General features: G+C 37.0%; 1 protein-coding gene across 1 annotated transcript in view; it reads left to right on the top strand.

Moving 5' to 3' along the window:
• The window catches only part of LOC118814461, a 77,059-nt gene that overhangs the window by 41,862 nt on the left and 20,684 nt on the right, over nucleotides 1–14,513 (top strand). Inside the window, 5 exon segments of the mRNA XM_036580080.1 lie at nucleotides 1,927–1,989; nucleotides 2,346–2,399; nucleotides 5,040–5,096; nucleotides 8,189–8,245; nucleotides 11,738–11,785. Coding sequence (XP_036435973.1) covers nucleotides 1,927–1,989; nucleotides 2,346–2,399; nucleotides 5,040–5,096; nucleotides 8,189–8,245; nucleotides 11,738–11,785 — 279 coding nt within the window.

Below are 14,513 nucleotides of genomic sequence, written 5' to 3'. Positions count from 1 at the left end.
AAGGCTCCCCAGATCAACTGCCAATGCACTCAAGTTCAAGAAGTTTTCTGTCGGTGTTGTGCCGAACTCCTCTATGCATGTGCATGCATCATACAGGCATTTAGATTACATTCTGTCTTTCAGTGATAATGACCAGTACACTGCTAGAAATAAAGGTTCTGTGCAGGTACATTTTTTATCATCAAGGTAAAAACAATGTAAATATTCCCTCAAAGGTAAAGCAGTGGTTTTAAGGTCCAACTGTGTACCCTAAGCAAGTTTTTCCCAAGTAAAAAGTACATATTTGTACCCTTTCATAACCAAATGTTTTAAAACAGAACAATAAAATAGATAGCCTTGAGACAAGACGGGGTGTGTGGAGTCAATACAACTTAAGAAAGAAAATATAAGAAAATATAATTTCAATGGATTATGATAGTTATGTTTCCTGATTAAAGGTACTGAGATGTACCCTTGAGGGAACCACGCCCCGTGACAAGAGGGATACTGTCCCAGTGACAGTGTAGTACCTTTATTTCTGAGAGTGTATTGTAGCCTCTTGGTGAAGAAGGAGACTCAGGAGATACTGTCATTCTGCTACAAGTGGTGTCGCCTGTAAGCACAGTGTTTTGCTAATAGAACAACAAATGCATATAAAATGTTATATAGCCCTCCATAATGCCAGATCTAGGCTGACCTTCTCAACACTCATGCTCAATCTTTCCTGTCCTCATCTTTCCTGGCCTGATTTCTGAGCTCCTGCAACCATGGGTACACTCTGCATGTTCAGTTTTGGTTCATTTGAATCAGTAAAATCAACTCCTTATTCCATTGCTATTTGTTTGTTATCTGATTTTATGATTGGTCTGTGAAACTGTAAAATGTAGCTATTTCTTATTTTTTGACTGATGATAATCAAAAACGAGAATTGACCCATTTGCCATTTTTCAATACTGGATTTTAAAATGAAAATCTAATGAACAGAAGGTACACAGCCCTACATGGACCCTAAACTTACAACACTGCAATTGTCCCAATACCATTTGCCTAAATTTCAATTACACACCAGTGATAAACGGCAATAAAATAGGTCCTAATGAACCGTCTGCATTATGAAAGCAATGTGGTTTAATTGTAATATCAAGACAAAGTGCCTCATAGTCTAGATTTACTAAAAACTGGCAAAGCAGATGATATTTTAAGTTTCCCTGGCAAACTTATATCACCACTCAGTGTTTATGCACAGGTTGGCTTTTGGAGTAGCAGAATAAAACAGAAAAATAATGGCAGAATAAACAGTTGAAAAATATTTCATTATTATTGTAATCAATTAATATAACATTTATTAGGCGTAGGTCTGTTCATGGCTTTTGCAACAGCAAAAAAAAATACTTCAATATACACTTTTTTAATCATTAAATCATATCTGCATACATATATTTTTATATATAGAAAATCCTGATATTAGCTGTACCAGAAGTGCCCCCACCATGTTTTCTTTTGAAATCCCTCAGTCCTTTCTTTTGCCAGAGTCTGCCAACTGAAAATGAATATATGCAAATATGCAAAAAAAGTATATCAAGTAAAATACACTACTTCTAGATTACTATTCAAGTAAATCTGTGACAATGACCATGTTAGGACATTTGTGCAAAAAGGTTGGATTTTTTATCATATTCCACTGAAGCTCGTCTTCACTCTCAGGTGGATTTGATCTGCTCATCTGAAGCTTTTGCACAAATGTATGGAGCCCATAAAAGCTTACGTTACACCACAATAAAGCAAAGGGGATGAAACCAAATGTAAAGAAATTCTGAAAATCTTCCTAAAGCTATTTCTAGAGGTTCTACTCTTCTCAAATTATTATGCTGATGAGGTAATTTATAAAGAAAAAGTGTGTCAACAAAATAGAAGCATTTTCACTCATTGTAGCTTTGTTTTTCCCAGGGCTACGGAGGAGATCATGTAGCTGTCCACCTGTTTGGGGAAGAAGACCACAGTTAAAACATCGTGAGTGTTGCTGAAACATTTGAATTTATTTCACTGTAAAAGATTAAAGGTCAGATAAATTTTATGTTTAATATCCTGTCAGGTTTACTCAAAGAGTAAACAGAAAATACAAATAACTTCTTCTAGATCACTATTCAACCATTATAATGATGGTGACCATGTTAAGTCAGAGTGTTTATATGTCTACCATTACAAAGAAATTCTGAAAATCTTTCTAAAGCTATTTCTAGAGATTCTACTTTTCACTCAAACTGTTATGCTGAAAAGATAATTTGTAATGAAAATGTGTGTTAAATTAGAAATCAATACAAAATAGAAGCGTGTTCACTCATTTTAGCTCTGCTTTTCCTTGATAGGTAAGACAGCTCTTCGTGGTGGTTTTACACATGTCAGGCAGCCAAGCGAAGAATGTGAGTATTGCTGAAACATTTGAGTTTTTATACACTATGCAAGATTAAATGTCAGATCAGCTTTGTTTTAATATGTTTAAAAAAACACTAATTAAAGCAAAAGGGGATCAAGCCAAATACAAACAAATTCTGAAAATCTTTCTAAAGCTATTTCTACAGATTCTACTTTTCACCCAAGTTGTTAGGCTGATAAACCTGAAACCTGTCCAAAATGTCACTTTCACTTAAATGTGAAGACAACTGAGAGAAGACCATTTTTGGACTTCTGTTTTTTACAGTATTATTTATTTTTCAGGACTCCTTAGAAATGTGACAAAATGAATATTTTGGTAAACAAACTCTTAGAAATAGCTGTTATCTGTTACATATCAAGGTGTATTAGAAACAGAAGCATTAGATGTGAGAGAGAAAATATCTTCCAGGTGGAGTAGTAATACCTGTCTGAGTTACTCAAGAATGGACATCTACATCAAAACCTTGAATAAGGGGGTTTTTCAGGACTGGAATTGGCCCACGGGCTAATCAGAGCCCACCAGACACACCTGTACACCTCAGCATTTAAGACTTGGGCAAACAGCTGTCAGTGTCAAACCTCTGTAAAGGGGGTCCGGGTATGGTACTTCAGTGTCCGTCTAGAAAAGAAGAGAAGAGAAAAGAAAAGGCTAAATAGAGAAACTACAAAACTACAGAAAAGAGAAAAAGATCCAACAGCTCCCACAGTAAAGAAGAAAAAAGGAAAGATAGGGGAGTGAAGTGTATTCAGAGCTATCATTAGGTGTATAAAAAATGTTATACTTGTGCAACAGTTTTCATGCTCATGAGGCAGTCTGGCCTCCAAGGTTGCCAGGTTTTATTGTGTAGGGTTTTTAGGGCATGGCCTTGTCCAGTGCGTCTAGGTCACTCACATTAACAAGCACTTGCCCTTATGCTCAGAGAAATAGATCAAATGTGCCATCAGTTGCAAGAAGATATAGCTTAAAAACAAGCAATAGAACCAAACTAGATACAAAGGGTAGTGGATCGAAGAAACCTGCCAGACGAGTAAGGACTAATTATATCAAAAGTATACTGACAATGTAATGCTTTAAAAACAAACAGTAAAGTTTTAAAATCACTTCTGTACTTGACAGGAAGCTAATGTAGAGAAGCTACGACAGGTGAAATGCTTTCTTTTTTCCTTGTGCCAGCAGGTAAAGCTATGTCTAGATGATGAAATGAGAGGACTGCTTTTAATTTATAAATACGCCTAATCTGGTAAAAAGTACTCTTTACAACTGAATTTATTTGTTTGTCAAATTTAACAGAGGAGTCAACAGTGACCCCAAGATTGTTAGCACAGCTAGATAAGTTAGAAAAGAAAGCAGCCAGATTGTCACTAATAGCTTGAATGCTCTCAGATGGACCAAATATAATTACATCAGATTTATTCTCATTAAGCTAGAGAAAGTTTTTAGCTAGCCAGCCATACTTTGACTTCTTTAATATAATCAGAAAGAGTTTTAAAGACTGGTTATTTCCAGGTTTCAGTGGTAGGTACAACTGGGTGTTGTCAGTCATAAGAAATGCAGAATCTCCGAAAAATTGTACCAAGTGGAAGCATGTATAAAGAGAATAAAACGGGCCCTAAGATGGAGCCTTGAGGTAAACCATATGAAATGGGAACTGATGACGAACTAAATCCCACCTCCTGAATAGCGAATGTGTGCTCTTTAAGGTAAGAGAGAACCAAGCCAAGGCTTTCCCCTGAATGCCCACCCCACAATTTAGACGACCAAAGAGAATATTATGGTCAATTATGTAACGCTGAGTTTGCAAATCAGACACACACGGATAAAAATGAACCTGGAAGATTTATTCAATTGGAGATAAACAAGGTTATTACCAGACCAGGTCAATAACCAGAACAGCAAGACAAAATACATAGGAGTAGGCGAATGCGGAGTTGAAAAAACAGGCGAGGGTCGTAACCAGAGACAACACATACACGAAAACAACAAAGCCAAAACAGGAGCGAGAATCGTCAACGGGAAAAAACAAAGTGAGGTCAAACGGCTTGGTATGCACTGACTAAGCAATGGCAACACTTCGCAAAGACATGAACCAAACAGACTAGTATATGCAGAGTTCAACAGGTGGTAGTGAGTAGAATTCAGGTGACTGATCTGCTGAGTGGTTTATGATTGGTTGAAGAAGTCTCATGACTGACAGAGGGATTCTGGGAAATGGAGTCATTGATGGTATGAGTGTCCGACTGAGAACCAGGAAGCATGACAAACTGTATCAAATGCAGCTGACTCTGGACTATGATGTACCCTGAAACCTGACTGAAAACTGGCCAAAATGTCATTTTCACATAAATATGAAGGCAACTGAGAGAAGATCACTTTCTCCAAAACTTTTGACAGGAAGGCTAGTTTAGAGATCCATCTGTAATTAGTAAAAGATGTCTAAAACAAGTTAGGCTTTTTGATAAAGGGCTGGATCGCAGAATGTTTAAAACAAGATGGAACAGTTGCACTAGTAAGACTGCTGTTTATAATGGTCAAAACACTAGAACCAAACACACCCCAGACTTCTTTATGAAGGTAGGAAGGAACGGTATCCTACTTCACTAATTTTAGCTCTGCTTTTCCATTTTAGATATATATGAACTTCTACCCAAGAAACTCAGAAGACTCAGTGAGCCATGCATAGGAGGTGAGTATTACTGAAACTTTTGACATTAATACACTGTAAAAGATTAAAAGTCAGGTCAGCTTTACATTTTAAGATGACCTCCATTTCACTCAAAGAATAAACCTGAGTTCACTCAGAAAAAGAGTTTTGAAGTAAGCAGTCTTGTTATTTTAGGCTGACCTGACTTCTATTTTTTACAGTGTTATTTAATTTTAAGGACTCCTTAGAGATGTGACAAAATGAATATTTTGGTAAACAAACTCTTAGAAATACCTGTTGTTAACTGTTACATATCAAGCCATATTAGAAACAGAAGCATTAGATGTGAGAGAGAAAATACCTTCCAGGTGCTTCCAGGTGGAGTAGTAGTACCTGTCTGAGTTACTCAGCAATGGACATCTACATCAAAACCTTGAATAAAGGGCTTTTTCAGGACTAGAGTTGGCCTCCAGAAGCCCACAGGCTAATCAGAGCCAACCAGACACACCTGTACACCTCAGCATTTAAGGCTTGTGCAAACAGCAGTCAGTGTCAAACCTCTGTAAAGGGGGTCCGGGTATGGTACTTCAGTGTCCGTCTAGAAAAGAAGAGAAGAGAAAAGAAAAGAGGGCTAAATAGAGAAACGACAAAATTACAGAAAAGAGAAAAAGATCCAACAGCTCCCACAGTAAAGAAGAAAAAGGAGAGATAAAAAAGTTCAACAATTTCATTTCTAAATGCCTTGTTTACTGATTAATGTTTACTCAGTTTTTGATATTTGCCTTTGTTTGAGTACGCTGCCTCGGCATCCCTTTTTTTTGCTCTTTCCCGATGTTTTTTTACGCTTGAATCTTAGGGGTGTTTTTCCACCTTTCACCTGTGCTTCCTGTTTGCACAGTGGTAAAGGTTTGATTCCCATTTGGAGTGCTCTTGCCCCAAAAGTGCACAAGCATTAAAGTCCCATCCAACCCACTCACACATCACTTGTATCATTTGTATTATAATAATAATAACCATTAGATATTTATACCTTTCATTTAGTCTTAGTCCATTTAAACCCTTGTTCTTGGGTTTCCGACTCTGCACTTGGGTCTGGCCCCCTTGCCATCCCGTTACATACATGGCATTCTCAGTACTGTCTGAGGAAGCATGCCAATGTGTATTGTTTAATGTTATCAGAATGCTTCCGATTTGCACTCAAAACTGGTGCAAAAGGCTTGGTAAAGTGAGTGAAGTGTATTCAGAGCTATCATTAGGTGTATAAAAAATGTTATACTTGTGCAACAGTTTTCATGCATGTGAGGCAGTCTGGCCTCCAAGGTTGCCAGGTTTTGTTGTGTAGGGTTTTTAGGGCATGGCCTTGTCCAGTGCGTCTAGGTCACTCACATTAACAAGCACTTGCCCTTATGCTCAGAGAAATAGATCAAATGTGCCATCAGTTGCAAGAAGATATAGCTTAAAAACAAGCAATAGAACCAAACTAGATACAAAGGGTAGTGGATCGAAGAAACCTGCCAGACGAGTAAGGACTAATTATATCAAAAGTATACTGACAATGTAATGCTTTAAAAACAAACAGTAAAGTTTTAAAATCACTTCTGTACTTGACAGGAAGCTAATGTAGAGAAGCTACGACAGGTGAAATGCTTTCTTTTTTCCTTGTGCCAGCAGGTAAAGCTATGTCTAGATGATGAAATGAGAGGACTGCTTTTAATTTATAAATACGCCTAATCTGGTAAAAAGTACTCTTTACAACTGAATTTATTTGTTTGTCAAATTTAACAGAGGAGTCAACAGTGACCCCAAGATTGTTAGCACAGCTAGATAAGTTAGAAAAGAAAGCAGCCAGATTGTCACTAATAGCTTGAATGCTCTCAGATGGACCAAATATAATTACATCAGATTTATTCTCATTAAGCTAGAGAAAGTTTTTAGCTAGCCAGCCATACTTTGACTTCTTTAATATAATCAGAAAGAGTTTTAAAGACTGGTTATTTCCAGGTTTCAGTGGTAGGTACAACTGGGTGTTGTGTTGTCTCCATAACAGTCATAAGAAATGCAGAATCTCCGAAAAATTGTACCAAGTGGAAGCATGTATAAAGAGAATAAAACGGGCCCTAAGATGGAGCCTTGAGGTAAACCATATGAAATGGGAACTGATGACGAACTAAATCCCACCTCCTGAATAGCGAATGTGTGCTCTTTAAGGTAAGAGAGAACCAAGCCAAGGCTTTCCCCTGAATGCCCACCCCACAATTTAGACGACCAAAGAGAATATTATGGTCAATTATGTAACGCTGAGTTTGCAAATCAGACACACACGGATAAAAATGAACCTGGAAGATTTATTCAATTGGAGATAAACAAGGTTATTACCAGACCAGGTCAATAACCAGAACAGCAAGACAAAATACATAGGAGTAGGCGAATGCGGAGTTGAAAAAACAGGCGAGGGTCGTAACCAGAGACAACACATACACGAAAACAACAAAGCCAAAACAGGAGCGAGAATCGTCAACGGGAAAAAACAAAGTGAGGTCAAACGGCTTGGTATGCACTGACTAAGCAATGGCAACACTTCGCAAAGACATGAACCAAACAGACTAGTATATGCAGAGTTCAACAGGTGGTAGTGAGTAGAATTCAGGTGACTGATCTGCTGAGTGGTTTATGATTGGTTGAAGAAGTCTCATGACTGACAGAGGGATTCTGGGAAATGGAGTCATTGATGGTATGAGTGTCCGACTGAGAACCAGGAAGCATGACAAACTGTATCAAATGCAGCTGACTCTGGACTATGATGTACCCTGAAACCTGACTGAAAACTGGCCAAAATGTCATTTTCACATAAATATGAAGGCAACTGAGAGAAGATCACTTTCTCCAAAACTTTTGACAGGAAGGCTAGTTTAGAGATCCATCTGTAATTAGTAAAAGATGTCTAAAACAAGTTAGGCTTTTTGATAAAGGGCTGGATCGCAGAATGTTTAAAACAAGATGGAACAGTTGCACTAGTAAGACTGCTGTTTATAATGGTCAAAACACTAGAACCAAACACACCCCAGACTTCTTTATGAAGGTAGGAAGGAACGGTATCCTACTTCACTAATTTTAGCTCTGCTTTTCCATTTTAGATATATATGAACTTCTACCCAAGAAACTCAGAAGACTCAGTGAGCCATGCATAGGAGGTGAGTATTACTGAAACTTTTGACATTAATACACTGTAAAAGATTAAAAGTCAGGTCAGCTTTACATTTTAAGATGACCTCCATTTCACTCAAAGAATAAACCTGAGTTCACTCAGAAAAAGAGTTTTGAAGTAAGCAGTCTTGTTATTTTAGGCTGACCTGACTTCTATTTTTTACAGTGTTATTTAATTTTAAGGACTCCTTAGAGATGTGACAAAATGAATATTTTGGTAAACAAACTCTTAGAAATACCTGTTGTTAACTGTTACATATCAAGCCATATTAGAAACAGAAGCATTAGATGTGAGAGAGAAAATACCTTCCAGGTGCTTCCAGGTGGAGTAGTAGTACCTGTCTGAGTTACTCAGCAATGGACATCTACATCAAAACCTTGAATAAAGGGCTTTTTCAGGACTAGAGTTGGCCTCCAGAAGCCCACAGGCTAATCAGAGCCAACCAGACACACCTGTACACCTCAGCATTTAAGGCTTGTGCAAACAGCAGTCAGTGTCAAACCTCTGTAAAGGGGGTCCGGGTATGGTACTTCAGTGTCCGTCTAGAAAAGAAGAGAAGAGAAAAGAAAAGAGGGCTAAATAGAGAAACGACAAAATTACAGAAAAGAGAAAAAGATCCAACAGCTCCCACAGTAAAGAAGAAAAAGGAGAGATAAAAAAGTTCAACAATTTCATTTCTAAATGCCTTGTTTACTGATTAATGTTTACTCAGTTTTTGATATTTGCCTTTGTTTGAGTACGCTGCCTCGGCATCCCTTTTTTTTGCTCTTTCCCGATGTTTTTTTACGCTTGAATCTTAGGGGTGTTTTTCCACCTTTCACCTGTGCTTCCTGTTTGCACAGTGGTAAAGGTTTGATTCCCATTTGGAGTGCTCTTGCCCCAAAAGTGCACAAGCATTAAAGTCCCATCCAACCCACTCACACATCACTTGTATCATTTGTATTATAATAATAATAACCATTAGATATTTATACCTTTCATTTAGTCTTAGTCCATTTAAACCCTTGTTCTTGGGTTTCCGACTCTGCACTTGGGTCTGGCCCCCTTGCCATCCCGTTACATACATGGCATTCTCAGTACTGTCTGAGGAAGCATGCCAATGTGTATTGTTTAATGTTATCAGAATGCTTCCGATTTGCACTCAAAACTGGTGCAAAAGGCTTGGTAAAGTGAGTGAAGTGTATTCAGAGCTATCATTAGGTGTATAAAAAATGTTATACTTGTGCAACAGTTTTCATGCTCATGAGGCAGTTTAGGCCTCCAAGGTGCCAGGTTTTGTTGTGTAGAGTTTTCAGGGCATGGCCTTGTCCAGTGCGTCTAGGTCACTCACATTAACAAGCACTTGCCCTTATGCTCAGAGAAATAGATCAAATGTGCCATCAGTTGCAGGAAGATATAGCTTAAAAACAAGCAATAGAACCAAACTAGATACAAAGGTTAGTGGATCGAAGAAACCTGCCAGACGAGTAAGGACTAATTATATCAAAAGTATACTGACAATGTAATGCTTTAAAAACAAACAGTAAAGTTTTAAAATCACTTCTGTACTTGACAGGAAGCTAATGTAGAGAAGCTACGACAGGTGAAATGCTTTCTTTTTTCCTTGTGCCAGCAGGTAAAGCTATGTCTAGATGATGAAATGAGAGGACTGCTTTTAATTTATAAATACGCCTAATCTGGTAAAAAGTACTCTTTACAACTGAATTTATTTGTTTGTCAAATTTAAGAGATGAGTCAAAAGTGACCCCAAGATTGTTAGCACAGCTAGATAAGTCTAACAGAAAGGACCCAGGATGTCACTAATAGCTTGAATGCTCTCAGAGGGACCAAATATAATTACATCAGATTTATTCTCTTTAAACTAGAGAAAGTTTTTAGCTAGCCAGCCATAGTTTGACTTCTTTAATATAATCAGAAAGAGTTTTAAAGACTGGTTATTTCCAGGTTTCAGTGGTAGGTACAACTGGGTGTCATCTGCATAACAGTCATAAAAAATGCCATATCTCCAAAAATTGTACCAAGTGGAAGCATGTATGAAGAGAATAAAATGGACCCTAAGATGGAGCCTTGAGGTAAACCATATGAAATGGGAACTGATGACAAAGCAAATCTTACCCTCTGAATAGTGAATGTGTGATCCTTAAGGTAAGAGGAAAACCAAACCAAGGCTTTCCCCTGAATGCCCACCCCAGAATTCAGATGATCAAAGAGAATATTATGGTCAATTGTATCAAATGCATCAGTAAAATCAAGCATAGTTAAAATGACAGAGTTACCAGAGTTAAGCAGTAAATTAGCAGTAAATTATTTTTCAATTTCAGAAGAGCTGACTCTGGACTATGATGTACCATGAAACCTGACTGAAACCTGTCCAAAATGTCTTTTTCACTTGAATATGAAGACAACTGAGAGAAGACCACTTTCTCCAAAACTTTTGACAGGAAGGATAGTTTAGAGATCCATCTGTAATTAGTAAAAGATGTCTAAAACAAGTCAGGCTTTTTCATAAGGGGCTGGATCACAGAATGTTTAAAACAAGATGGAACAGAGCCACTAGTAAGACTACTGTTTATAATGGTCAAAACACTAGAACCAAACACACCCCAGACTTCTTCATGAAGATAAGAAGGAACGGTAGCCTTCTGATTCTTTGGGGGATCTATGGAGTCAAGGCTATCTGTACAAGTGGAATTAAATAAAGTGACTAACTCTAACATTATTAGAAAAGGAGGGAGAAACTATGTTTGCATCTGAAAACTGTCTGGTGATGGAGGGGTAAAGGCAGCGGGAGTAATAACTAATGGGGTGAGATTTAGAAGATGGACATGAAGGCTGGGCTATGATCAGATCAGAGATGATACAGATATCTTGTCCAGATTGCAAACCAGAAAGCCTAATGAGAGCCCTGAATCAAGTGGATGACCATGGTTATGGGTGAAACCCAAAACAAACTGAGTGAGATTAACTGAATCAATCAAGTTTTTAAATTCAGAAACCAATGGCTTTGATGGGCAACAAACATGAATATTAAAATCACCAAGAACAAACACACAATCAGAGACAGGAGACTGAAAACTCCTGTATAACATCCCAATTTGATTCAACTTAAAGTAACTGAATATTAAAGCTCAGGACAAGTAAAAATCAACATTTATTGCAAATGCCTAAAATAGTAGCCGGACCTCCATCCTGTCCAGATGCACTTGGTGAACTGAAAAAATTTAAAATCGAAAGGAGTACATTTTAAGAAGGTGCTCAAATCCCCTCCTGTTAGCCAAGTCTCAGTCAAAAGCCATGCAATGTAATAAAATCATTTAGAACAAAAGTCTTATTTGAAATCGATGTGGCATTCATGAGAGCCATCTTTACTGAGGAAAACTCACATAAGATCATTTGTAATGACAAATGTGTGTTAAATTATAAATGAATTCAAAATAGAAGCATTTTCACTTATTTTAGTTGTACTTTTCCATGATAGATATGAGGAGACCAAGACCTCAACCTGAGCTCAGCCAGCCAATCAGAGGTGAGTGTTGCTGAAACATTTGACTTTAATACACTTTAAAAGATTAAAGGTAAACATTTGTGTTTAATATCCCCTCAAGTTTAGTCAAAGAGTAAACAGAAAACTTTAGAATAAAAAAAAACAGTCATTAAAGCAACAGGAGATCAAACCCAATACAAACAAATTTGAAAATCTTTCTAAAGCTATTTCTAGAGATTCTACTTTTCACCCAAGTTGTTAGGCTGATAAGATCATTTGTAATGAACAATGTGTGTAAAATTAGAAATGAATACAAAATAAAAGCACTTTCATTCATTTTAGCTCTGCTTTTTCATTTTAGATATATGTAAATTTCTACCTCGTAATCTCAGCGAGTCATGCGGAGGAGGTGACTATTACTAAAACTTTTGACATTAATACACTGTAAAAGATTAAATGTCAGGTCAGCTTTACATTTTAAGATGACCTCCATTTCACTCAAAGAATAAACCTTTACTCAGAAAAAGAGTTTTGAAGTAAGCGGCCTTGTTATTTTAGGTTGACCTGACTTCTAATTTTTACAGTATTATTTAATTTTCAGGAATCCTTAGAAATGAATATTTTGGTGATTAAACTCTTTGAAATACCTGTTGTTATCTGTTACATATCAACGCATATTAGAAAAAGAAGCATTAGATATGAGAGAGAAGATATCTTCCAAATATAATTACATCAGATTTATTCTCATTAAGCTAGAGAAAGTTTTTAGCCAGCCATAGTTTGAATTCTTTAATACAATCAGAAAGAGTTTTAAAGACTGGTTATCTCCAGGTTTCAGTGGTAGGTACAACTGGGTGTCGTGTATGTATAAAGAGAATAAAATGGGCCCTAAGATGGAGCCTTGAGGTAAATCATATGAATTGGGAGCTGATGACGAAGTAAATCTTACCTCCTGAATAGTGAATGTGTGATCTTTTTTAGGGTAAGAGGAAAACCAAGCTAAGGCTTTCCCCTGAATGCCCACCCCACAATTTAGATGATCAAAGAGAATGTTATGGTCAATTGTATCAAATGCAGCAGTAAGATCAAGCAGAGTTAAAATGACAGAGTTACCAGAGTTAAATGAAAGCAGTAAATTATTCGTCAATTTCAGAAGAGCTGACTCTGTACTATGATGTACCATGAAACCTAACTGAAACCTGTCCAAAATGTCTTTTTCACTTGAATATGAAGACAACTGAGAGAAGATCACTTTCTCCAAAACTTTTGACAGGAAGGATAGTTTAGAGATCCATCTGTAAATAGTAAAAGATGTCTAAAACAAGTTAGGCTTTTTGATAAAGGGCTGGATCACAGAATGTTTAAAACAAGATGGAACAGAGCCACTAGTAAGACTACTGTTTATAATGGTCAAAACACTAGAACCAAACACACCCCAGACTTCTTCATGAAGATAAGAAGGAACGGTATCCAAAGGAGAAGTGGTAGACTTAATAGGAGTTGCAATATCAGTTAAGTAAAAAAGTGACACAGTCAAATTGGTTCAGAAAATCAGAGCAGGATCATATCTAGAAGATTTGATTGTTCCACAATTTTATCAGTAAAAATCAAAGAAATTTCTTCCAAGTTTGAAGAGTTATATCAAGATGAGAAATTACTGAGGGGTTTAAAACTGCATTAATATAATGCTAAAAAGAGCTTTGGAAATATGGAAGTTTTTAGTGATCACATCAGAAAAATATTTAGGTCTTGCTACTTTGACTGAATACTGGTACAGATAATCTGAATACTGGTACAGATAATCTCTTAATATTTTATATGATACACAAATTTAATCTTTCTTCCATTTACGTTCTGCTTTCCTACACTTCCTCCAAAAAGTGTGAATTTCCATAGTGAGCCAGGGCTGAGATTTAACCTTCGGCCTTCTGATTCTTTGGGGGATCTATGGAGTCAAGGCTGTCTGTACAAGTGGAGTTAAACAAAGTGACTAACTCTAACATTATTAGAAAAGGAGGGAGAAACTATGTTTGCATCTGAAAACTGTCTGGTGATGGAGGAGTTAAGGCAGCAGGAGTAATAACTAATAGGGTGAGATTTAGAAGATGGACATGGAGGTGTGGAATCAAACACAGCTGGGGTATGATCAGATCAGAGATGATACAGATATCTTATCCAGATTGCAAACCAGAAAGCCTAATGAGAGCCCTGAATCAAGTGTATGACCATGGTTATGGGTGAAACCTGAAACAAAATGAGTGAGATTAACTGAATCAATCAAGTTTTTAAATTCTGAAACCAATGGCTTTGATGGGCAACAAACATGAATATTAAAATCACCAAGAACAAACACACAACCAGAGACAGGAGATTGGAAAATTCCTGTATAACATCCCAATTTGATTTAAGAGATGGATAAATAAGTGTACAAAGCATACATCCAGGCAGTTCAACTTAAAGTAACTGAATATTAAAGCTCAGGACCGGTAAAAATCAACATTTATTATGAATGCCAAAAATAGTAGCCGGACCTTCATCCTGTCCAGATGCCCTTGGTGAACTGAAATAACTTAAAATCGAAAGGAGTACATTTGATGAAGGTGCTCAAATCCCCTCCTGTTAGCCAAGTCTCAGTCAAAAGAAAATCTAAGCCCCGCAATGTAATAAAATCATTTAGAATATAAGGTTGTATGAGAGAGTAGTATATGAGGAGAATATGATGTAGATATGAGGAGACCAAGACCAGCCTATCAGAGGTGAGTGTTGCTGA

Source organism: Colossoma macropomum, unplaced genomic scaffold (assembly GCF_904425465.1).
Source record: "Colossoma macropomum unplaced genomic scaffold, Colossoma_macropomum, whole genome shotgun sequence".
NCBI classification, from domain to species: Eukaryota; Metazoa; Chordata; class Actinopteri; order Characiformes; family Serrasalmidae; genus Colossoma; species Colossoma macropomum.
Note: the sequence above shows the minus strand (reverse complement) of the source record. Positions and strands in the feature narration are given on the sequence as shown.